This window comes from Psammomys obesus, unplaced genomic scaffold (assembly GCF_907164565.1).
Source record: "Psammomys obesus unplaced genomic scaffold, mPsaObe1.curated_primary_1811, whole genome shotgun sequence".
Lineage (NCBI taxonomy): Eukaryota > Metazoa > Chordata > Mammalia > Rodentia > Muridae > Psammomys > Psammomys obesus.
The window spans coordinates 27440666-27466175 of record NW_026596034.1 but is presented as its reverse complement, the minus strand read 5'-3'; the positions used below and the strand labels follow the sequence as shown (position 1 = coordinate 27466175).

General features: G+C 44.1%; 1 protein-coding gene across 1 annotated transcript in view; it reads left to right on the top strand.

Moving 5' to 3' along the window:
- The window catches only part of Wdr59 (WD repeat domain 59), a 71030-nt gene that overhangs the window by 20018 nt on the left and 25502 nt on the right, over positions 1–25510 (top strand). The window contains exons 5-18 of the mRNA XM_055621065.1: positions 430–510; positions 3480–3517; positions 4480–4568; positions 7621–7737; positions 9131–9208; positions 11138–11294; positions 14126–14205; positions 15439–15571; positions 15692–15816; positions 19035–19199; positions 20617–20712; positions 20867–21023; positions 21782–21851; positions 25337–25490. Coding sequence (XP_055477040.1) covers positions 430–510; positions 3480–3517; positions 4480–4568; positions 7621–7737; positions 9131–9208; positions 11138–11294; positions 14126–14205; positions 15439–15571; positions 15692–15816; positions 19035–19199; positions 20617–20712; positions 20867–21023; positions 21782–21851; positions 25337–25490 — 1540 coding nt within the window. The remainder of the gene's footprint in view (positions 1–429; positions 511–3479; positions 3518–4479; positions 4569–7620; positions 7738–9130; positions 9209–11137; positions 11295–14125; positions 14206–15438; positions 15572–15691; positions 15817–19034; positions 19200–20616; positions 20713–20866; positions 21024–21781; positions 21852–25336; positions 25491–25510) is intronic.

Sequence of the window (25510 nt, the reverse complement as noted above, 5' to 3'; positions counted from 1 at the left end):
TGCCTTTTGAGGTAAGCCTGCATGGAGGGGCAGCCACATGCAGAGGGGAGGAGAACTTTAGAGAAAAAGTGTTAGAGAAAGCATGCTTAGAAAGAGTTGGAAAGAAAAACAAAAGGAAAAGTTATGCTTTTCTGAGGACTCAGAAAAAGGGCAGGCTGGACAGAACCTTGTCAGACTCTGTGGCGTCTGCCTCTGTGCAAGTTTTAAGTTAAAATGCCCCGTTTCTTTTCAGGAGCAGGAAGGATTGTGGTTGGCAGTTCTAGGGAGAAGGACAAGAGCTTGAAAGGAACCTGAGCTCCTTCTGAGCAGAGTCATGCAAGGGAGCTCATTGTGAAGCTGTTGTGAGGCCACTAGAGACTGGATTTGTTATTGCTTTTGAACCAGATGTTGAAGCTTTGTCTTTCTGTTGTTCTGTTTTGTCTCTGCCAGCGACCTGGACTGGGCAGTATTTGAGCCAGATCTCCTGGTCACCAGTTCTGTGGACACCTACATCTACATCTGGGATATCAAGTAAGAACAATGAAGAAGCATAGTTACTTGGTGGACAGTTTGGGACTTTGTCTTAGTTTGATTCCTGTGGATGCAGATCCCTAACCCAGGATGTGAGAGGAGGTATAGTGGGAGATAAGAGGAGGGCCTCCAGGGATGAAGAAGACAGGCAGATCTAGAAGGCTGTGAAGAGCAGGTGCATCTTTCGCAGGTGCCACTGCAGAGCTTAATCTTCCTGTGCAGCATGGTCTCTGGTGGGAAACTCCTTCCTCAGCTGTGACCCACTGAGGGCCTGGGAAGCAGGGTACTGCTGTCAGAGCTGCTGGCTGCCTTCAGAAGTCTGAATTCCCCGGCTCTACAGGCTTGTCACGGTTCTGCAAAGCAGTCCTCCGAGGCCAGGCAAATCCCTGTGGCAAAGAAGCACAGATGCTGGCATTTGCAAGTTGAGCTGTTCTGCTGAAGTGGCAAGTGATGAGTTGCTAAGACATCTGCTAGGACACCAGCTCTTGCTGGCTCTGTGTTCCCTGCCATTAAGGGGAGTCGGGAAGGAGCGCTAATGGCCTCCTCACATGGTGGCACCTCATAAACTAAAGTTGAAGGAGCTCCCAGCCTGAGGTCTGGCTTTTCTGGGAACTGCCCTTCTTTTGCTGATGGTTAGAGCTGGCCATTCTGAGAGCACCATCTGTAGATGATGCTGTGTTGTAGGCCCCCCTGCCACCAGGTTACTGCTTCCCTCATGGCAGTAACTTTGGTTATTTTACCCTGTCAGCTGGGAGAGTAGATAGACAACAAGCCAGAGATGGAAGGGGACAGACTAGTTAAACCAGCAAAAGCCATCTAGGCAGTAAGGTGTGTGTATCTGGTCTGGCCAAATATGGCCTCCTTACCTGCAGACCTGCCCTTAGGGAGAGGCATGGAATTCAGAAGTGAAGAGGAGAGCCCTTCCACAAATAAAAAGTCTGCAGGGAGCAGAGGGCAGGATTAGGGAGTGCCCCGCATTTACATACAGCAGATATTTTCATCATTTAAAGACACTGAATTAGGCAGGTATGGTGGTGCACACCTTTAATCCTAACTCTTAAAAGGCAGAGGCAGGTGGATCTCTGAGTTTGTGGCCAGCCTGATATACAGAGTGAATTCCAGGATAGCTAGGGCTATACGGAGCCACTCTGTTTCAAAAAACAAAACAAAAAAGACACTGAATTGACATTCCTTTCCCATTATTTTAAGTCACAGCTGAATGTGGAAGGTTGTAAAACATTTGACAACAAGAAAGGATTTCTCAACATTCAGTGACCTAAAAATCCAAAATTGAACACAGAATGAAGCCGAGGTGTTGATTTTACACCTGTTTTATAAACCTGTGAACCTCAGCGTCGCATAAAATTTTCTCAGGTGAAAAGGGAATGTCAGTTGAGGAAGCTTAAGAAACTCTAAGTAGGGGGTCTGGAGAGATGGCTCAGTGGTTAAGAGCGCTGGTTGCTCTTCCAGAGGACCCAGATTCAATTCTCAACAACCACCTGGTGACTGACAACTGTCTATAATGGGATCTGATGTCCTCTTCTGGTGTGCAGATGTACATGAGGACAGAGCATTCATATACATAAAATACCTAAATGAATAAATGTTTAAGAAAACCTAAGGGGGGAAAACAAAAATAAGAGGAACAAAGGAAAAGAAACTCTAAGTAGTGAGCCTCCTCCGCACTGGGGAGCCACCTGCTTCTCTCGTATGTCTCTGACTTTGTTGTCTGCTGTTGAGCTGCTTTATAGCCACAGTAATTCTTTTTTTTTTTTTTAACCAAAATCACAATGACATATAACAAAATTTGTCAGCATGACCGTTTTTGAGGCTACTGCTAAGTCATAACTATATCTGCACATTCCTGAAACTTGTGTCCAAAGCTTTACTTTGAAAATCATAAACTTTACACAGTAAACAACCCTCCGTTCCCTCCATCACTTGGAACTGGGAACTCAGCTCCTGCCAATTGCATTTCCAGTTTCTGTTTAATGGGCCTGGCCACTCAACTACCTCCTAAAGAAGGTGATTCTTATAGGGAGGGATTCTGATTCTCTTTTTGAAACAGGGTCTCACTATGTACTCTTGCTGGTCTAAAACTTGTGTAGACCAGGCTGGCCTCAAACTCACAGAGATCCACCTGCTTCTGACTCCTGAATGTTGGGCTTAAAGGCATGCACCTTTGGCAAGTACAGGATTCTGGTTCTTATGGTTTTCTCCTCTGCCACAAATGGGAAAAAAAAAAAAAGAAATTAAATTGACAGTCTTTTTCCAGTTATTTAAGTCACACCGGAATGTGTGGGGTTGTAAAGCATTTGGCAATGAGAAAAGATTTCTGAACATTCATTGACCTAAAAATTAATCCAAAGTCAAACACAGAATGAATCTGAGGTGTTTTGATTTTACGTCTATTTGAAAAACCGGTGGACCCCAGGGTCACATAAAAATTGAAGCAAGGACGGGGAGACAGGCACAGCACACGCGGACATAGACACTCCCTCCCAGCTGCTTACGGTCAGGGTGACGTCCTCTAGAGGCCACCTTGGACGGCAAAGTCTTCAGGTTAAACTTAGGCAGGCAGCAATGTGGCTGCCACACAGGTGAGAGGACCTGAATCAGTGCCCAACACCCACCCAAAAAGCTGGGTGCAGAATCTCTGTGCTGGGGAAGTGGAGAGAGGAGATTCCGAAAGGGTTCCTGGCCACCTAGCCTAGCCAAACTAGTGAGCTATGTTGAATCTCTGTGGACACACCTGAATGATTTGAAGCCCAGGCTCTTTCTTCCTTGAAGTATCTGACAAAAAATAAGCTCTCTCTTTTCACCTTTTTTTTTTTTTTAAGGTCCTTAAAACAATGTTAAGTCCAGATGTCCCTAGGAGAGAGTACAGAAGTGTGAGCTGAGAGTGAAGTACACTGTCTGGCTGTTGGTACTTGATGACAGGCATTTGACTTCTCATTTCTCTGTTTCAGAGACACAAGGAAGCCTACGGTTGCGCTGTCAGCTGTAGGTGAGTGTGTCCACCCCTGGCTGTCTTCCCTGGTTCCTTCCTATTCATCCTCCTCTCAACTCTGACTACCCACAGCCCATGCTCCATCATGGCTGGATGGAATTCTAAGTCCCATGGAGCAAGATGCTTACTTCAGGCTGGCCTAACCTCAACCCTGATCCTAGGTTATCAGCTGTCATATTCTTACCATTAGCTTCAATAATTGTCATCATATATCCAATCTTGTTTCAGTCTCGTTACTTTTGTGATTATCTTGAAGCAACATCGGGTATTGTATTATTTCTCCAAATATTTTATTATGCATTTGCACATGCGCGTGCGCACACACACACTGAATCTCTGAAGGCTGAAGAGATGGCTCATTTGGCAGAAGGCTTGCCTTCCAAGCATAAACACCCCAGTTTGTTCCTCAGAACTCATGTGAAATAAGCCAGTGTGGTGGTGTGTGCTTATAATCCCAGATCTAGGGAGGCAGGGACTGCAGGGTTCCTGGGGCTCCCTGGCCGGCAAGCCCAGCCTAATTGGTGAGCTCCAGGTCAGTTCACATCATCCTGAATCCATGTGCACAGTGCCAGTGGCCAAAGCTAACTGTGTTGATGGGGAGGAGAGGCAAGAGGGTTGGGTAGAGCTGGGTTTAGTGCTCACAGGCAGGAGTAGCTCTGTGAGTTCAAGGCCAGCCTGTTCTACATAACAAGTTCCAGGCCAGCCAAGGCTTCACAAATGAGATCTTGTCTCAATAGGGGGTGGGGTGGAAAAATGGCTCAGTGGTTAAGAGCACTGGCTGTTCTTCCAGAGGACCCAGGTTCAATTCCCAGCACCCACATGGCATCTCATAACTGTCTGTTAACTACAGTTCCAGGGGATCTGACACCCTCACACAGACATACATTCAGTCAAAACACCAATGCACAGAAAATAAAAATAAATCTTTTTTTTTTTTTTTTTTTTTTTTTTTTTTTTAGCTGTTGCCTCCCAGTTCAAATGGAAAAAAAAAAACGCTAACTGCCTTGCCACTAGCCATGATGGTGACGTTCGGATATGGGATAAACGGGTAAGTGACCTCTCCTTTGTGATCTGTCCGGGTAGTTGGCACACAGAGGGTGTGGAGAGGATGTTCTTGAGTCCCAGGACTTGTCTCAGTAGAGTAAAGAATCCTGTGGGGTGTGGCAAGTTGTCACTGTAACCAGAGGGCATTTGCTTCTCTTCTGAATTGCTGTTGAAGGAGGGTAAAAAAGCAAGGCATGTGATCAGTGGTTAATAAACGTGACTTGACCTAAGATAGAGCCCCGTTTGCTGCTCCCTGTTCGGACATCAGGGAAGCCACAGTAATGGCCTTCCTGTCCTTGTCCATTTTTTTGTGTGTGTGTGTTTGTTTTTATATATGTATTTTTATTATTAGTTACATTTTATTAACTCTGTATCCCAGCTTTATCCTGCTCTCTCATTTCCTCCCTCCCTCCCTCATCTCCTCCCTGCCCCTTTCCAAGTCCACTGATTGGGGAGGACCTCCTCCCCTTTCATCTGACCCTGTTTTATCAGATACCTTCAAGACTGACTGCAAAGTCCTCCTCTGTGGCCTAGCAGGACTGCTCCTCCCTTGGGGGGGGAGGTGGGGAGGTCAAAGAGCCTGCCATTGAGTTCCTGTCAGAAATAGTCCCTGTTCCCCTTCCTATGGGAAACCAATTGGTTACTGAGCTACCATGGGCTTCATCCGAGCAAAGGTTTGGGTCTCACTGTGTATCCGTGCCAGGCTTGGAACTTACTTTGTAGACCAAGACTATGTAGACCAGGTTGGCCTAGAACTTGCAGCTACCTGCCTCTGCTTACAGTGTACCAAGATTAAACTCGTGTGTTGCCATGCCCAGGGTGCTCCCTTTCCCATTCCCCTCCCTCTTAAGAGAATCTTCTGCTCGATAGATGCCTCAGGAGTTAAGAGCACTGGCTACTCTTTATAGAGGACCCAGGTTCATTCCTTCATTCCCAGGATCCACATTGCAGCTCACAACCGTCTGTAACTCCAGTTCCAAGGGATCTGACACTCTCCTCTGGCCTTCTGAGGCACTAGGTTCTCCTGTGTTACATTTCAGTGCAGGAAAGACACCCATACACAGAAAATTAAAATAAATAAACCTTTGAAAAGAGAGCAAGAGAACCTTGAAGTCACTGGGATTACAGGCACGCCACCATCACACCTGGCTTCAGAACCCTTGTCTTCAAAACAAAGATAGTAACAGTGAGTCCTAAAGTTCAAGCCTTTAGGTCCTGCTACTTGTAGAGAATGCCAGCATGCCTCTCTTCCCTACCCCTATGTGCTAAGTCAAAGCTAGTTGGTTCGCAACTCCTACCCTTCTCAGTACTTCTGGCGTGGATCACTGAGGCAGGGCACTCATGCTCACCTTCTCTTTTATATACTTTGTCAGCCTCAAAATAGCCTCAATATATTCTTACATCAGCAGCCCATGTACCAATAAGCATGCAGAAGTTGCCAAGTCATGTGTATAATGGAAAGTCAATTGGGAGTCTGCTGTCTTGGCATTAGTGAAGAAGAAGTGAGGTGGGGGAGGCTTTCCCCTGCACCTTCCTGCCTGTTAGTTCACTGGGTAATGTCAGGTAGAGAAGTCTGCTCTGTATAGGGGTGTAATTACTGTTACATGCTTTGTGAAATTTGTGGCTGGAGGCCCTCAGGCTTGTCAGGAAGAGCTTCTTCATGGCTGTCATAACCCAGGTGCCGACAGTAATGTTCTGGCTGTTCAGAGAATGCTGTACACATTTGAAGGGCAAGAGGGAAATGAAAGAGCTTTGGGGTGGCTCATCCAGTCTGCTGGCTTAGCCTCCAGGACCTGCTGGGGCTGCAGTGTGCAGTGTGCAGGCTGAGGTTGCTGCCTTCTGGGGCTCTCGGGGAGAAGGTGATTCCAAACAACTGGACTGGTGTAGCAGTATCTTTTTGTTTTCTGTATCTGTGGTCCAATCTGCCAATAGCCACCTTCCCTTCTCTCTTTCTCCCTCCCTCCTTCCCCACTCCCTTTTCCTTCCTTCCTTCCTTCCCTCCTTCCTTCCTTCCTTCCTTCCTTCCTTCCTTCCTCCCTCCCTCCCTCCCTCCCTCCCTCCCTCCCTCCCTTCCTTCCTTCCTTCCTTCCTCCCTTCCTCCCTCCTTCCTTCCTTCCTTCCTTCTATCAATTTGTAATTGGTTTTATTCAATACTTCACATACTTCAGTGTAAGTAAATGTTCTTTTTTTAAATTTTTTAAACTTTTAATTTTTTTAATATTCATCACAGGTTATTTACTTTGTATCCCAGCTGTAGCCCCCTTTCTCATTCCCTCCCAATCCCACCCTCCCTCCCTCATCTCTTCCCTGTCCCTTTCCAAGTCCACTGCTAGGGGAGGTCAAGTAAATGTTCTTAATAAGGCCGGGTTTGGTCCACATGTCTGTAATCCCAGTGCTCACAGGTTGAGGGGAAGAAGATTGTGAGTTCACATAGTTAGAGTATAATTTGTTCAATTTAATCACTCCCTGCTTACCGGTTCCAGAAGCTGCTTCTGGCATTCTAGAGCTCCAGATACCAGTGATGTGAACGTCTTTTGTATCTAAAGCTTCTATTGAATTTGGATTACTCCCTTTAAAAAAGGAAACTTTTACTGAATTTCTTTTTTAACATTTTAAATTGTGTGTTGGGGTGGGAAGGTGTGTGTGTGTGTGTGTGTGTGTGTGTGTTGGAGATCTTAGGACTTGGTCACTAGATGACAAATGCTCTTACCCTCATGGTTGAGGTTAGGTTGCTTTGACTGTCATAGTCTCTCTTCTAGTGTCAGGAGAAATGTCTCCTCTGAAAGGCTGAGAAACAGCCACTTTTATTAAAATCCTTCACCAGGCTGGAATGGGTAGAAATGAGACTTGACAGACTTACCCACAGGGCATGTGAAGGAGATCTGGCACGTCTTCTGTTGTTGGGTTTATTTGGTTTAAACAAAGAGCTTATGAAGGGTGGAGGCCACAGCTGTCCAGCAGTGTGTAGTGCCCCTTCAGCACCCAGCCGGCTGTTCTGCAGTAGACATTCAGTGAGTTCTTTCCAAAGTGGCAAGCCCATTGCCAATGTGTTGCAGAAACCCAGCACAGCAGTGGAATATCTGGCAGCCCACCTCTCCAAAATCCATGGCCTGGACTGGCACCCAGACAGCGAGCACATCCTCGCCACCTCCAGTCAAGACAACTCTGTCAAGGTGAGTAGTTCCCACCAGGGCCGTTGGAGGAGCTGTGTGTGGGAGGCATCAGGGATACGCGATAGCATCTTGGAATGCTTCATGAGTGCGTGTGCTCCTAGGGGGCCCTGACTAAGTCAGCCTGGCCCTACTGACCAGTGGAAGGGATGGCATGGCAGCTGACTGATGAGCCTCTGGATTTCTTCAGATTTGTCTTTCCATCTCTGAAAGTCAGAGACAGAAAGCATTTAGGAAAGAAAAGTTTACCTGAAAAAAACTTGTAAAGAAACCAGATGTATACACAGAGGTAAAGTCAAAGAGAAGCCCACATGGTGTTAAAGCCACCAAAGTTACACTCTGTTCGTGGTGGCAGTAGTTCCTCACACAATCATCATATGAGGAAAGTTGCGACCTCAGACAATAGCATGGCCAGGGTAGAGTTCTGCTAGTATTCTCTAATGGAAGACCAGCTCAAGGTTTGTGTTCAGGAGCCCTGCCATTTTTTACTTATCTTAGCAATAACGTTTCTCCTTTGTTTGTTCCTTCAGCTATGGCATTAGCTGTGCACTCTTGATCAAGGGGGTGACAGGGCAGGGCCATCTCTGCTCCAGCATCCTTCTGTGTTCAGGTCTCTATCTCTGCAGGTCATAGAAGTTGGTTTAGCAATTTTGTGATACGATGATGATGATGATGATGATGATGATGATGGTGATGATGATGATATCGGTGATGATAACATTTTATTGGATTTACACAGCTGTAATCTTTCTGGTACAGCCAGCTAAACTCAAGTCTTCCATGCCTTTCTGCATAAAGGACTGAAAGTGTTTCTGTGTGGGGGTTTGTAAATCCCCTGGCACTATGCCCAAAATTTGTTTGTTTGTTTCATTTGGGTTTCTGTCCCTAATCTCCCAAGTTCAGGAAACAGAAATTTATCCCATTCTGCATTTGAGAAAGAGATTAGTAAGGTCCTGCAAGGTTTGTTGTAAAGATGGGTAAGGTTAAAAAGAAAAGCTTTAAATGTCTGTCCAAAGTAGTGAGTTGTCAGGGCATGTTGCCTGTTAGTAAAGCCCTTTCAGGTGTAAAAGGAATGCAGGACCAAAACCTGCTATTTTTACCTCTTAACTGCAAGGGTTATTTGATAGACAGTTGATCTTCCCCTTGTAGTCCTGGTGAAGTCTAGAAATCCTCCTGTAATGTTGATAGATGTAAAAAGAAGGGTTCTTTGAGTGTCTGACAGTACATGGTTATGGAGGTGGAACTAAAAATAAACTATTGAAATTTTTCTTCGGAGGACAAAATGCAATGAGCTTGAAGGCCATGCTTACTGCAACAGTTGAGTTTTTTTGTTTTTTTTTTTTTAATTTTTGTTTTGTTTTAATGGCATTTATTTCACAAACTTTCTTTCTTGTAGTTCTGGGATTACCGCCAGCCTCGGAAATACCTCAGTATTCTCCCTTGCCAGGTGCCCGTCTGGAAAGCCAGATACACAGTGAGTGAGCCACCCCACCTCTTGTCTGGAGTGGCCATTTACTTGTTTTCTTTGTAAAGCAGTTTCTCCTTTTGTCTTGGTTTGGAGTATTGTGAATGCAGTAATGGCATTAGGTACTTACCTTTGGAGAAGCAGTTTTGGGATATTTATTCACCAAGGTAGTTCAACAAGGTAGGATAGAGAAGAGGGGCCAGGGTGAACTATTGTAGAAAAAACTCTGGCTTTAGAGTCAGAGGACCTGGTCTGGGGCCCAGCTCTATTACTTAGTGGTTTGTGGCCTTGGAAAAGATACTTTATTTTAAGCAGTAATTTCTTCATTTGTAAAGTTGAAGGATACTTTTCACTCTGCCCTGTAAATTTTTTAAAGGATTTGTATTTATTTGTGTGTGTGTGTGTGTGTGTGTGTGTGTGTGTGTGTGTGTGTTTATCTGTGTGTGTGTCTGTGCGTTTATCTCTGTGTGTGTGAGTATGTACCATGTGCATGTTGGTGCCCACAGAGGCCAGAAGAGAGTGTTGCAGCCTCTGGAGTGGGAATTACACACAGTAATGAGCCTGCTGACACGGGTGCTGGGAATGGAACTTGGCTTCTCTGAAGAGCACCAGGATCTCTTAATTGCTGCTGTCCAGTCCAGCCCTGCCCCTCACTTTTATTATCGTGATAATATTTGCCATTCTAAAGTGGACAATTCTGTGGCATTTGGAATACCACAATCTGCCTTCCACTTGAAATAATGTATATGAATGTGCTTTGTAAATCACAGAATGCTACACAGAGCCTGTTATCCACCTCCAACTGTTTTTCCATGGCCACATTGATAGCTGTGAGTCAGAGATAAGTGTGTCTCCTTTAATGTCACTTTGAAAGCAAGCACAGGGATGAACAAAGCTACGTTTATGCATTAGGGCTGTCACCCTGGGACACTGGAGCAAAGAAGATAATTGGACATTATGTTGTTTTTGCGTCTGGGATTACTTGCCAAGAAATGAGACAGTGTTCTAAGGAGCTGGCATCTCTGGATTCATGTTTGCTTTAAAAAATAAACATGAAAGTTGGGAAGTGTTATCAGGAGGAGAAGGGAAGATAAATAAGTGCTCTTGTGTAACTGTTTTTTCCTTAAATAACAGAGTCTAGTTATAAGCCAAATGGGCCCCTCAGCTCCCCTGTGGGCCCGGTTTTGCTAAGTCAAACAGCTGTCCTGGGGTTGCTCACTTTTCTTTGAGGCAGTGTCTCACTGAGGCAGTGGGAAGGCAAAGCTTCATGTGGATGGTGTTCAGTTGGTCTTTCTGCAGATTTTCCCAGTGAGCCTTGCGTATGCATCCCTGAGCAGGAGCTCAGGGAGAGCAGGTAGTACGTGGACTGGAAAGAGCCATTTATTTACTGTAGAATCTTCAGAGTTGTCCAAGCATTTGGCCCAGGCTTATTTGTTATTTGCTGTGTTCCATTCTGTTAGCATAGAGAACGGTATATGTGGTAGACAGCTCTTGAGAAAAATTTCCCCAGATGAGTCTGAGCCTTTCATAATTTTTTTTTTTTTTTAAGACAGGATCTTAGCCGAGTGGTGGTGGCACACACCTTTAATCCTAGCACTTGTCAGACAGATCTTTGAGTTTGAGACCAGCATGGTCTATAGAGTGAGTTCCTATAGAGTGGAGAAACCCTGTCTTAAAAAACAAACAAAAAGCAGCAACGATAACAAAAACATAGATTCTGTGTAGCCGTAGCTGGGCTGGCTTGGAATTTGATATGTAGACCAGGGTAGCCTCAAACTTTCTGGCAATCCTGTCTTTGTTTCCTCAGTGCTAGCATTATAGGCCTGAGCCACCATGCCTGGTGTCCATCATGTCCTGTATTTCAGTTAGGAACAATTCCAGCTTTGCTCTTGGCTGATTCTCCGTGGAGTAATCACAGTTTTCTGTTCTCAACTGTAGCCTTTCAGCAACGGGTTAGTGACTGTGATGGTCCCCCAGCTGCGGAGGGAGAACAGCCTGCTCCTATGGAATGTTTTCGACTTGAATACTCCAGTTCACACCTTTGTAGGGCATGATGACGTGGTCCTGGAGTTCCAGTGGAGGAGACAGAAGGAAGGTGAGTGAGAAGGTGGTTGTCTGGTTTTCCTCTGTGCCCTGGTGGACAGCTGTACCAGTCGTGTGGCACAGTGAGGAGGCTACAGTGCCGGCTCTCGGAAGCAGAGGGCAGTAAGAGCTGTGTTTAACCGTAGGTGGCTAAAGGGAGTACATAGTGTTTCCCTGTCCCTAGACCTCTTCTCCAGCTTCCATTGAATTTCTCCAACTTGGAAGAGATCTGCTCCAGTAAGAGGTCAAGAGGGTTTTCTGGTGAATCATTTCAAGGGCCAAAAACTCTAGAACCTTCCAGAGACAGGCCCTAACAATAGCAATTTTCACCAGGTGTGGTGCCACACATCTTTAATCCCAGCACTCAGGAGGAAGAGGCAGGAGGATCTCTTAAGTTCCAGACCAGCCTAGTCAACAGTGCTAGTTCCAGGATAGCCAGGACTACACAAGAAACCTTGTCTCAAAAACAAACAAACAAAAAACCAGAGACTCCCCTCCAACAATACCCCCCAAATAACAACAAAACCCAACAAACCAATAGCAGTTTTCTTCCCAAACTCCTTCTCTTCTCTCTTACTTCTCTTTTGTCTGTTTATTTATTGATTGGTTGGTAGTGGAGAGCAAACCTAGGACCTTACACTTGCTACTGAACCATGCCCCTGGTGCTCACTACCAATCTATGAATTCCTAAAGCTGGTTTAGACTTGTCTGTTTTCTGAACCTTTCATAAATTTAATCATTCTGAATGTATTGTTAAATTTGACCTTCTTCCTGACCAAAGGTTGCTCTGGCATATTTTTACTACCATGTCTCCTCAGTCAGTTCTTACTGGACCGCCTTAGGTTTTGGTTTGGTTTTCACTGTGGGAAAAGGATCAGGATGTGGTAACTAAGCTAAAGGATGATTTGAAATGGGGCATTGCTGAAGGATCACAATGGACAGTGAGGAAAAAAAATACATTCAACTGAACAAAAGCTGTTTGATCATTAAGAGAGAAATTCCAAAGCAGGCTGAGGCTAGAAGCCAAATACCTAGATAGTATAAGTGAGGCAGCAGGAGCTTTATTTGTTATTCCAAGACAAGGAGTGGAATGGGCAGTTGGTGAAGGCAGGAAGAGGCAAGAAAGGAAGTCAGTAGAGCAAGGCCCCTGCGAATGAGTGGGGATGGCATGGAAGGTTGTTGTAGTAAATTAAAAAAAAAAAAGGTGTTGAGATATATATTATTTATTATTTGCTCCACGATTATCACAGTGGTATTGTTTAATGGCCATCACAAATAATAAGGCACAGACACCTGTTAGATTTAGAATTGCCTTATTTACCTTGGGCCAGGCAGATATCTTCCTTACACTGACTCAATAACCTCACCATCGATCTCCCAGCCCCTATCCAATGCCATCCACCTTAATCCTCATCTGGTCTACCGTCCATACATAGTTCCATAGTACTTGCTTGTATTCTTCATCTGGGCCTCTTTACGCCATTATTGGAGTCCTTTCTTCAGGCCCACATGGTTTCTTCTGCAGGCTAACCCATCGTGGCATTCCTCTTTTTCTCCTCCTGTCTATCCCGTGATTCTCCTCAAAAGCATGGGGACCCTAGCCACACCTACCCTGTTCTTCCCTGCCCAGGTATAGGCTGTTTAATCAACCAATCAGGTATGTCTTAGGCAGGTTTATACAAACAAGGATGGGTGTATCCGGCAGGCAGAAACCAGATCTTGAGGACCAGTGATTAGCATTAGACCAACCTCCAACAAAAGGCGCAGGTAGATGCTTACGCATGCTTTTCCCTCAAAGCCAGTGGTGTGTGAAAGGGAGAGCTGTAGGGTCAAAGCATGAAGATCATGAACTTGAGACTGCATGGTGGCACTCAACAGTGATTCAGAAAGGTTGCTCTGGTTAGGTGTGCCTCAGGAGATACTGAAACACCGGGAGATGATGGTTGGTTTAAGGTGGTGACAGAAGGGATAGTGAAGGAGAGAACTCACCCTTGGCCAAAGCCCACTTATCTCAGTACCTTATACAGATCATGTTGTCTGTTGCCTCAGTTTACTCATCCATGAAATGAGGGAATTGGGGTGCTCTGTAGTCACCCGAGGTATCCTCATCTTTATAAGCTGTTTCATGAGGCACCTAAACTTTGAGTCATCCCCTTTGATTAAAGCCGGTATCTAAAAATATGATTCAGCTAAGTAAGAGGATTAAAAGGTTGATTATTTACTTTATAAAGAGATGTATTACTTTACCAAAATAAAAAAATATTTTAAACAGTGAGATATCATGATATATACATAGAAAGCATTTTTATTTTTACAGAAAATCTTTATTTATAATAGCTCCTTGGGAACACATTTGCAGGGGTAAAAGCGTAGATGACCTTGGGTCTTAGCATCACTCTTTTTCTCCTAATTTATTAATTATTATTTCACCTCGTTTACATTTCTGCTCTCCTGGGACTTCCCTAGGGAGTCCTAGCTAAAAACAGCTCCCTTATCAGTCTCTGGTGTTATTTTTCATGCTACTTAGCACCAGTATTTTATTATATTTGTTTGCTGGTTTTTTTTCCACCAGCCCTTGCAACCTCCTGTCCGAGAAAACACTAGCAAACAATAAACAAATGATAGACAGTAAACAAACAAAGCAAAGCAAAGCACTGAAAACCTCTCATCGTGGAAGCTGTAGTGTGTCCCAGTATGTCCCACGGTATACCCTTCTGCCCACACATACTTGCAAATGTTCGTTGCAATGAGCCATTGGTCTGGTTTGCAGTCTCTGGCTTCTGTGACACTATCAGTATTGGCTCAGAGGATTTTTGTTTAGGATTTTCCTTTAATGGTTTCTAGGGTCCAAGGACTACCAACTGGTCACATGGTCCCGGGATCAGACCTTGAGAATGTGGCGGGTGGATTACCAAATGCAGAGGGTATGTATTCAATGCTATTATCCAGAAATACTAAGTGGATACACTAGAAATTTAACCAAAAGATAAGAAATTAGAGAATATATTCTGACATTTAACATCTGCCTGAGGTGGGCTGATGGCTAGTGTATGCCACACTGGCTTGGGGGTCTTTAAGAACCAAAGTATTCTGCACTTTTTTTTTTTTTAAATGTATTTAATTTTATTTTATGTGCATTTGTATGAGGGTGTCAGACACTTGGAACTGGAGTTACAGACAGTTGTGAGCTGCCATGTGGGTGCTGGGAATTGACCCCAGGTCCTTTGGAAGAGCAGATAGTGCTCTTAACCACTGAGCCATCTCTCCAGCCCCAGTATTCTGCACTTTAAGGATAAAGATTATTTTTTCCTCTTGTCCCACTATGAGACAGGATGGGTGCCAAGCTGAGAAAATGGCTTAGCCTCTCGCTTTTTTCTCTTTTCAATGGCTTAAGAAGCCGGCCCTTTGCGCTGCAGATGTCCAGAGCCCCTCATGCATCGGCACCTTCTCTATGCAGCTCCTTCCGGTGCGTGCATACATGAGCATTTGTTTCTTGCTTAAGTGGAAGTAGCACCTGCGCTGTCAGGGGCATCTTCTCATCCAAAGATTGAGCGGCCTGATGGTGAGAAATGTGGCTCACTAGTGTTTCATACTCAACAGCGTTTCTCACACCAGCCTCCCCATGACTGATGGGAAATGCTGGGTGAAATTTGCAGCCCTGCTTAGTCTAAACTCACCTCAGCATTTTGGTTTAGTCCCATTATCTTATCACCTTTTAAATATTTTTTTTTCCAGAACATACCATTTGGTTCAAATGCTTGGCATTATGGTATTTTATTAGCTGAATAATTCCATTAAGACTTGGAATTTAAGTTGATTTTTTCCCCAGTGTTTTTACTCTGATCATAGTGGAAAATGTCTAGATTGTAGTAGAGTCTATTCTCCTTTTTATTTAACCAAGGAATGTTGGTGATGGGAAAACTATTTTGATTATAGCAGGTCTTAGCTGACACATCTCTGATCTTTATGATTGACATTTTAAGCCAGAGCTCTTTAGCCTGACCATTTCCTCACTTCTCTAGCCCTTCATCTTTGTTTCCATGTTTGCTTTGGTTTGGCTTTGGTGCCGCCGTCAGTCCAGCTCAGGGTCTTAGGCACGTTGGGCAAGCACTTCAACCTGACACACGGTCTCCACCATCCCCTGCCCTTGCTTTCAGCTCTGTGCCAATGACATACTAGACAGTGTCGATGAGTTCATTGAGAGCATGTCTCTTCTTCCGGAACCAGAGAAGGCCCTGCACACTCAAGACACAGATCACCAGCCCAGCTCAAGCCACGGAGAGGAAGATGGTAATGTAACTGACATCCTAGGTGAGGGGCTCCACTTTGTTTTCTGGAGTTACATGGCAGATACCCCAGAACGGACTCATTTTCTAAAACATTTCCAATATTGCCTGTCTCTCCTGGTAGCCGTAAAGGAAGATCCTCCCAGCAGTTTGCTGGAAGAGAGGAAATCAGACCAGCTAGGCCTGCCTCAGACCCTGCAGCAGGAATTCTCCTTGATCAATGTACAAATCCGGAATGTCAATGTGGAGGTAAGTCAGAGTAATGCTCTGGGCTGCATGCTTGAGGTTTGAATGTGTGGAGTACGGGCAACTGGTGTGTCGGAGCTGGAGTTAGAGGCAGCTGTGAGCTGCCTAACACAGGTGCTGGGAACTGAACTTTGGCCCTGTGGAAGAACAGGAAGCATGCTTAACTGCTGAGCCATCTGTCTAGCTCCAGGCTTTTTTTTTTTTTTTTTTTTTAATTCCTAAGTTTTCAAAAGAAATAGATGTTTCACAAATGCAGGACATTTCCTGAAGTTCATACAGCATAGCGTCTCCTTAGCATCTCTTCAGCCCCTTACTTCACTGTGTGATCGTGTTTGCTCTGGGGAGGCTTATGATTGACAGGATTATGGGGGAGGTTAATGGCAAAGCTGAATTTGGAGCCAAATATCTTTTAAGTCTCCATGTTATTGTATGGTGCTGTCTTTGTATGGTGCTGTCTTACCCTCCTTTGTGAGCTAGTTTCCTCTAATGCAAATTCAGAGTAAGATGGTGACCGAAGCCTCTTGCTTCACTTAGTACTTGGAACAGACCTGGACCAGCAGGTTGTTCTTCAGTGACAGGGTCTTAATAGGTCCTAAGGAAGCCAGGAAATGAGATGCTAAAGAAGACATAAATCTGGGGTCTGGTTTTTCACAAGCTAGGTCTTATGCTAAGCAAACTTATTAAGAAGTACAGCATCTTACACACTGTTTCCAGGGGGCCCCTGGGGTGAAGTCGGCAGAAGCTGTCACACAGTGGCACAAAGTCAGCAAGATGCTAATAAAGCAGCATTGCGCAAAGGGAATGCAAGCACATCACAGACTGACCACACAGTGGCCTTGGGATTGATAACCCCAGCCTCTTCAGGGGGAAAAGCCAAGGTCCCGGGAGCCAAAATCTTAGCTCATTCAATGCTCAGGCCCCAGGCCCAGACTAGACCTTGTCAAGTCTGCCCCCTGGGCAAAAATACAAAACTTTTCTTCTGTCATTTCATCAGGACCTCTGAGAAGCCTTGGATTGGCCTGGCTCTCCACGTGGAACAATTAGTCAGTGTGTGTTTGTGTGTGTGTGTGTGTGCGCAGATTTCAAAATTCTTTGTTTGAGAGAACTAAGTATCACTCCTAGAAATGATTTTAAGGCTTTGTTAAATTTTTCTTTAGAGTTATAGAGTTATTTCACTGTTGAACAGGCATGTACTTCAGTGCTATGATTTGTTTGGTCTTTTAAGCTGTTTTGTAGCATGTAGTGTTACCGTACATTACGGATGAGGAAACTGAGACACAAGGTACAAAAATGACTTCAAAGGCCAGCAGTTGTTTGGTGGGACAATATAATATTTGAATATTTGAATTTAATTGAATTTAGTTCTGTGGCTGGAGTTTTTGGCTTTCCCTTAGATTAGGTTCTCTTCACAGTAGTTTACATCTGTTGCTTTCTCTAGTTGGCTACATTGGAAATTAGCAGGGCTAAAGGCTACTTTAGTTGCCTGTCTGCATCAGCATAGCCTATGCTGCTGTTGTCCTAGTTGAGAATAGCAGTGGTCTGGGTTTAGAAAGAGATTTTGACTTGGAAGTTGTGCAGCTTTCATCACTGTCTAATTCCAGAACCTTCCCATCACTCCCTCCCCTCCAAAACCAAAAACAAACCCCTCCCAAACAAAAGACCTCTGTGTCTTAGTTAGGGCTTCTGTTGCTGTGAAGAGATACCATGACCATCGCAACTCTTAAAGAGGAAAACATTTAATTGGGGCTGGCTTACAGTTCAGAGGTTTAGTCCATTATGGTGGAAAACATGGCAGTATGCAGGCAGACATGGGGCTGGAGAAGGAGAGCTCTATATCAGACAGCAGGTGAAGAACTGACTTGAGCTTCTGAGACCTCAAAGCCCACCTCCACAATGACACACCTTCTCCAGCAAGGCCACGCCTCCTCCAGCAAAGCCACACTTCCTAATAGAGCCACTCCCTGCTGCCAAGCATTCAAACATGTGAGTCAAACCAGTACATCTCTAAACAGCAAAGTGCATAGTGGCATACTTCTGTAGTCAGGGAAGATCCCGAGTTCAAGGTCAGCCTGGGATATGTAGTAAGACCCTGTCTCAAACAAACAAACCAAAACCAAACACCACAAACACAAAGCCGTCTTTATGCAGCTGTAGAGATGGATCAGAGATTAGGAATGCTGGTTGCTCTTTCAGAGGACACAGGTTTGATTCTTAGCACTCACACGGCAGCTTTCAACTGTCTAGGTCAGGGGATCTGACACCTTCCTCTGGCCTTCGTGGGCACGGCAAGCAGGTGGCATGCACTCGTACAGAGAAATAGAAAGTCTTTTCTGGTTTTTTTGAGACAAGGTTTCTCTGTGTAACAGAGCCCTGGGTGTCCTGGACTCACTTTGCAGACCAGGCTGGCCTGGAACTCACAGAGATCTGCCTGCCTCTGCCTTCCAGAGCTGAGATTAAAGGTGTGTGCCACCATGCCTGGCTACAAAGTCTTTAAAAAGAACATCTGTACCTGTTAGCAGTTACTCTTCATTGCCTGCCCCCCTACCCCCACACCTAATGGTCACTAGTTTTTTTTTGTCTATACATTTTCTCAGGAGTTCTTAAGTTGGCTAAGGTTACAGCTTTAAACTTCTTGCTTTATTTTTTCTCATCACAAAGTAAGTATACAAGTTTTAGTCAACATTGCAATTTTGAGTTGCTTTTTTAGAGATAAAGTATTCTGAGTTTGGGGCTGGAGAGAGAGCTGTGGTTAAGAGCACTTGCTGTTCTGAGGTTCTGAGTTCTATTCCAGCACATACATGATGGCTCACAACCTTCTGTAACTCCAGTTACATGGAATCCAGTGCCCTCTTCTGCCCTCTGAAGGCACCAGGCACATAGTTGGCGCACAGATATATCCATATTCATAAAATTTAAAAATAATATATATATGAATTTATTTTAATGAGTACTAAAACTTAAAAGTCTGTTCTTAAAGTGAATTATCTTTCAAACTCATTAGTTTTTATAGGTACTTTATTTATTTATTTTCTCAGTTACTAGGAACTCTAGCATTTGTGTTAAAATTCATTTGTATCTTGCTGAGGGTGTGGCTTGTGGGTAGAGTGCTTGTCTTGCCTGCTCAAGGCCCTGGGTTTGAGGCTCAGAACTGCAAATAAAAATAATGCCTCTGCATCTGAAAAGCGTTTGTCTCCAACGTGCCTTGCACTTGTGTCTCGCAGATGGACGCTGCAGACCGGAGCTGCACAGTGTCCGTGCACTGTAGCAACCACCGAGTCAAGATGCTGGTGACCTTCCCAGCACAGTACCCCAACAATGCCGCTCCTTCTTTCCAGTTCACTAACCCCACCACCATCACGTCTGCTGTGAAGGCCAAGCTGCTGAAGGTAAGGCTTTAACAGAGGCGTTGGTGAGGCTGAGCACAAACCTGGAGCAGTAAGATCTAAAAGTGCTCTGTTCCCCGTATGCTGTGGCATTTGCTGCATAGCTGCTCTCCAGGCCTCCCACTTGGTGTAGACAGCAGTAGGCCAGGAGTTCTTTCTCTTGTTTCTTTTTTTTTGTTTTTGAGACAGGGTTTCTCTGTGTAGCCCTGGCTGTCCTGGAACTTTCTCTGTAGACAAGGCTGGCCTTGACCTCAGATATTGTAGGGCAAGGGTTCTTACCCTGTTTTTGTTGTGTTTTTTTTGAAAATCTAATAAAACCTGTTGACTTTTTGTTAGAAAACTTTTACAAGTATTGGACATGAAGGATTTTATAAATACTGCATGAAAATACATGAACTACAAGTAAAGTTTGTGAATTCAGAGCTTTGTCATTAGTCCGAGGTTAAGAACTCTGCAAGGCAGTTTCACTTGTCTAGAAAGAATATATCTTGCTTCCAGACAATATGTATTTTGAAGCCAAAAGGTATATGATAATTAGAAAAAACATATGTATAGTAATTTAAAAATCTCAGAAAATGATTCCTGTGGGTTCAGAAGCAGATGTGTATGTAAAATAATTTCAAGATAAATTACTTTTAATAGTACTTTTATTTAACCCAGCCCAGCTAAAATAATGTTATCATGTCAACATATACTTAGTGAAAATGAACCAGGCAGTACAGTTCTGTAACCCAGGCACCTAGAGTGGGAGGCAGGAGGGCTAGGAGTTCAAGGTCACCTTCAGCTACAAAGCAAGTTTGAAGCCAGTCTGGGCTACATGAGACCGAGTCAACCCTCAAAATGAGATATTTTACACTTTTTATTTTATGTATCAAGCCTTCTGTGCAGTTGTGAGTTTTATACTTGCTGCAACTGTGAGTTTGAAGGTGGCACATATTCTGTGCTCCGTGTAGGCGGTGACTTCAGGGGTCCAGTTCCTGGGCCTAGCATATTGAATGTCAGTTCATATCCCTAGCGTGTACCTTAAAATGTCAGGGGTCACTGTTTTAGCTGATAAAAATATACATTATAACTTTTGCTGAAGTCTTTGCCCTGGCTTATATCACTCCAAACAGTTTTCTCCTCAGAACAGTGATGGTGTTTCCAAAATGATGAGATTTCAAACAGGTGGAAGCAAAACTGTAGAACTTACTAGAAGGAAAGAGTAGTTGTTCTCTTCTGTCTAAGGCTGAGGAAAGTTGTTCTCTTCTGTCAAAGGCTGGTTCCCTTGAGCCCCTGTGGGAACCAGCAGCAGCCTCAGGCCTGGCCGTGTGCCGGCCTCCCAGTGTCATCATTCTTCCAGGCACTTCGTGGAATAAAGTCAAGCAGGAAACATATGGACATATGATTCTCTCCCTGATGGTGTTTGGCTCTTTTCCAGATCCTAAAGGACACTTCCCTGCAGAAAGTGAAACGCAACCAGAGCTGTTTGGAGCCTTGCCTGCGCCAGCTCGTCTCGTGCCTTGAGTCATTTGTGGTGGGAACCGTGGACTTGTTGAGCCAACTCGCGCTTTAGTGTCTTGTGCTTCTAACCCCCGAGACCCTGGTTCCCTTTGTGGTGCTGCACCATTGTGTTATAATCCAACCCAACACTGGGCTGTGGGTTCTAGTGTGCTTATTTTTGCTTTCAGAACCAAGAGGACAGTGCTTCCAGCAACCCATTTGCACTCCCAAACTCTGTGACACCACCGTTACCAACATTTGCACGAGTGACCACTGCCTACGGCTCCTACCAGGATGCCAATATTCCCTTTCCTAGGACCTCTGGGGCCAGGTTCTGTGGAGCAGGTTGGTTTCTTTGTTGTTCTAACTCTTAACTCTGAAAGGATGTAGCTAAGAAACGCTTATATTCTGCATAATTATCAGAAAATGTTTGTTTTTAACTTTTCAAGAACTCAAAACAATGCTAAGTTGGTATCTGTGAACATAGCCTAAGGATGGCTACAAGGGTTCTAGAGATGGTGCAGCCATACAGAGCACCATCAGGTTCAGTTCCTATTGCCATGTCCAGCAACTCACAGGCACCTGGACACACAATAGTGTATACAGAGAGAGACACATACACATAAGTAAAATAAATCTTTGTAAAAAGGAATGTTTGACACAATTGAAGTCTTAACTGTTTCAGTCCTGATGACCCTGAATTTGTAAATTTGTATCTACTTAGACCTCCAATTCTTTCACCTCTCCTGGATCTTATAGACTTTCATCTTTGTTCCTTTTAAAGATCAGTATAGTCACAAGCCTTGGCCATTTATGGGGATGTGCCTTAGGTTTTCTGAAATAGAGAAAAAAGACTGCCTGTCTGATGGTAAGAATACTTAGTTTGTGCCCACATTCAACCCCTAGTGCTACTAGTATATATATATTACAGTTACTAATCCAGGCATGGAGGCTCATGCTTTAATCCCAGTACTTCGAATGCTGAGGCTGGAGGCTTACCTTATGAGACCCTGTCTGAAGGAACAAGAAGATTACCCAGTCCTGCCATGGAGTTCTCCTGTCCAGCTCACTGACAGCCCATGCTCACGTGTCTTATCTTTCAGGTTACCTGGTGTACTTCACAAGGCCCATGACCATGCATCGAGCAGTTTCTCCAACAGAGCCCACTCCTAGGTGAGTCTTCCTTTGCACCTCTGGGCTTCTCTTTGCAAAGTTTAGTTTGGGTCTTAAATTTTTCTTATAAGATCCCTTCTTCAAAGACTGAGGTTCAGGCTGGAGAGATGACTCAGTGGTTAAGAACACTGTCTGTTTTTCCAGAGGTTCCGAGTTCAATTCCCAGCAACCATGTGGTGGCTTATAACCATCTATAATGAGATCTGGTGCCTTCTTTTGGTGTGTATGCACACATGCAGGCAGAGTACTGTATAAATAATAAATCTTAAAAAAAAGACTGGGGTTCATTAACTCATTTCTACTGTATAGTTAATCTCAAAGCATTTGGAAGACAGCTTGATGAAAGCAGCTGTGAAGGCAAATTTGGGCTGGGATGTAAGCAGAGCATATACAAAGGCCTGGGCCCCATTCCTGAGACTAGGAGGGAAAAGGGGGAATTTTTAAAAAATCTGTTTTACTCCCATTGCTAAATTTCTACGTAATTTTATTATTTAATATTAATCTGAAATTATAAATATCATCTATAGTCAAACAACACTAATAGGCCACTTCTAAAATCAGGATGTGTAATTTTTAAAGCTGTGTGTTGGAAAAACACTAAAGTTTTAAATTAAAATCCCAAAGCCCTGTCTCTTTCTCCATGTGCTGGGAGAGCCACTGCTACAGCAGAGCAGGGTCTCAGCCTCACCACTATTTGTAAGCTTTTCTGATGGACAAGCTTTTCAGATAGGCTGTAAACTTCATAGCCAAATTACCTGAGTCTCCATTTTGGCCCATTGATTCTTTGACTGTGGACAATTTAACTAAACCATTTTATTTTATTTTTTTTAGCAGTCACCTAGGAAGATCTTTAGTTGCCAGGAAAGTTAAATCATTGGTCCCCATAACAACAGTGACAGTGTACAGGCAGTTTGCTGCTGAGACTTCAGTGTACAGTAGACTTGTGGTTCTTTGGTCTGATGACCAAGGTAACTTGTAAAGCTAGAAACACAGTGTTGTATGCCGCAAGGGCTGCCTACCAGGTCGGCAAGATGACTCGGTGGGTAAAGGCACTTGCCACAAAGTCTGGTGATCTGAGTGTGATCCCAGGGACCCACAAGGTAGAAGGAGAGAATCCATTCCCTTAACTCGTCATCTGATCTCCACATAGATGCGGTGGCTTGTGACCCTCCTCCCCGAAAAAAATATAATACATTTTTTAAAAGAAAGGATTGAATACCACATGTGAGTGGACACCATTGCTTGGGAGGGGGGTTGCCAGGTTCAGCACTAGTGCAAGCAGGTGAGCATCAATGCATAAGAACTGAGGTTAAATTCCCGGGGGCCCTGACGCTTACTCTTGGAGGGAAACCATGAGCTTGTTCTTGACTTGGGAGCCCATGTTATAATGGGGACATTTTCCAGCTAGCGGTCTTTCAGTGAGGTAGAATCGGCAGTGTGCAAGCCTGAAGTTGAGTGCTCAGAGGCCAGCACGCAGAGCAAGACCCTGTCCTGACCTGTAAAAGCTCTTGGTCCCTTTGCCAAGCCCCAGGGGAAGCCACTGTCCTGACGTCTGTCACCCTGTTTTAGTTTTGTCTATTTTTAAACTTCATTGAGTTAGAGTCATGCAGCATGAGCTGTTTTGTGTCTGGCTTACTTCATTCAACTTAATGTTACTGAACTTGATTTGAGTGGCTGCGTGGATCAATAATCATGGTACGGACATACCACAGGCTGATTCACTCTCTTGTTGATGGGTACTTGGATCATTTCCTGCTCAGGGCTGTTAAGAGTAAAACAAAATATACAAGCCTTTTCCCCTCATAGATATACTAATTTCTTGGCCCAAAGAGTGGGTAGAGTCATAGGATAGGCACGTGTTTAACTTTGAGAAAGTTTTTGCCCAGTGGCGAGGGCATCTTGTCCTCTCAGCGAAGGTTCAGAGGAATGATTACTGGACACCCTCTCTCTGTCTTGCCTCTCTGTTGGACGTCTGTCACTGTGGCGGGTGGGACATCTTGTCTTGTTGCTTTAATTTGCATTCCCATGATGATGACTAATGATGAGAGCAGCTTTTGTGTGCGTATTGACCATTTGGGCATCTCCTTGGATGATGTGCCTGTTCAAGTATATGCAGTGCGTTACTTACTTGTGGAAGCTATCTGTTTTGATTGCACATCTTTTGCTGGATATATGCATTGACTCCTTCCTAATCTATGGCTGGTTTTTCCTCCCTCCTTAATCATATTCAGTGAACATGGTTTTCAATTTCGATATTGTCTAATTCATCATTTTTTTAATTTTATGGTTAGTGATTTTTGTATTGTATCAAAAAGAAAAGAAAAAAGAAACCTCAATCTACGTCAAGGTCACAAAAATGCCCTTCTCCATCTTTTTCTGAGAGTTTGTAAATTCCTTGTTTAAGGTCATTGGTCCATTTCGGTCTCTTTGGTGTTTATGATGTGGAGTACGGGTGAACATTTGTTTTATGCAGCCTGATTTCCTTTGTGGATGAAAATTGGTTGTCTGTTATTCTGTTATTCCTTTTTTTTTTTTTTTTTTTTTTTTTTTTTAAGACAGGGTTTCTCTGTATACCTTGGCTGTCCTGGACTCACTTTGTAAACCAGTCTGGCCTTGAACTCATAGGGACCTGCCTACTTCTGCCTTCCTTAGCACTGGGAGCACAGGCGTGTGCCACCACACGCCCAGCTCCTGGTTATTCTTTTTATCTATTCGCTTCTCCCCATGTCTCATTACTCAGAATGTAACCTTCTATGGTAAGTCTCGAAATTTGGAGGTCTAAGTTCTCAGAGGTTATCCTTTGTAGTTTTTGGTTGGCTGTCCTAGCCCTTTGCACCTCTATAAAACTTCATCAGCTTGTTAGTTTCTACAATGACTGCTCATGTTTTGATTGGAATTACACTGACTCTGTTTATCAGTTGAGAGAAATCTGATGTTTTAACAGTGTAGAATTTTGTCATTTCCTGGTATGGTACGTCTTTCCATTGTTATGTATCCGCTTTAATGACTCTTAGAAATATTTTGTTTTTTCAGTACATATTTTTTCATTATATTTGTTCCTAAGTCATTAAACTTTTTGTTTTTGAGACAGGGCTCGCCTCAATTTTTCAGACTGCCCTGAATTTTCAAATGATCTTTGCATTTATTTGTGTGTGTATGTGTGTGTGCACACATGTGTTTTTATCAGCTGAGCCATCTTGTGGCCCTCAAATGATTATTCCTAGTATCAAAAACACATTAGGGTTTTGTAGGTTAGCCTTGTCTCTAAAGCCGCTAAGGTCTGATGGTTTGAAAAGTCCTCTGAATTTTCTGAACGGACAGTCAGGGAAGAGTCTGCAGTTTTCAGCTCTGCAAGTTTTCACTGGTTTTGTTTCTTTGTCCGGATTCCTCCTCTTCCCACGGCCATGTTCCCAGTGTCATCAAGTGCTAAGAGTACACTTGGTGCAGAGGAAACAGCCCATGTGGATAATTCTCTTCAACCACAGGTCTCTGTCAGCCCTATCTGCTTATCACACGGGCTTGATTGCACCAATGAAGATTCGCACTGAGGCCCCTGGGAACCTGCGTTTGTACAGTGGGAGCCCAACTCGCAGCGAGAAAGAGCAGGTCTCCATCAGCTCCTTCTACTACAAGGAACGGGTACGTGTCTGCGCCATTGC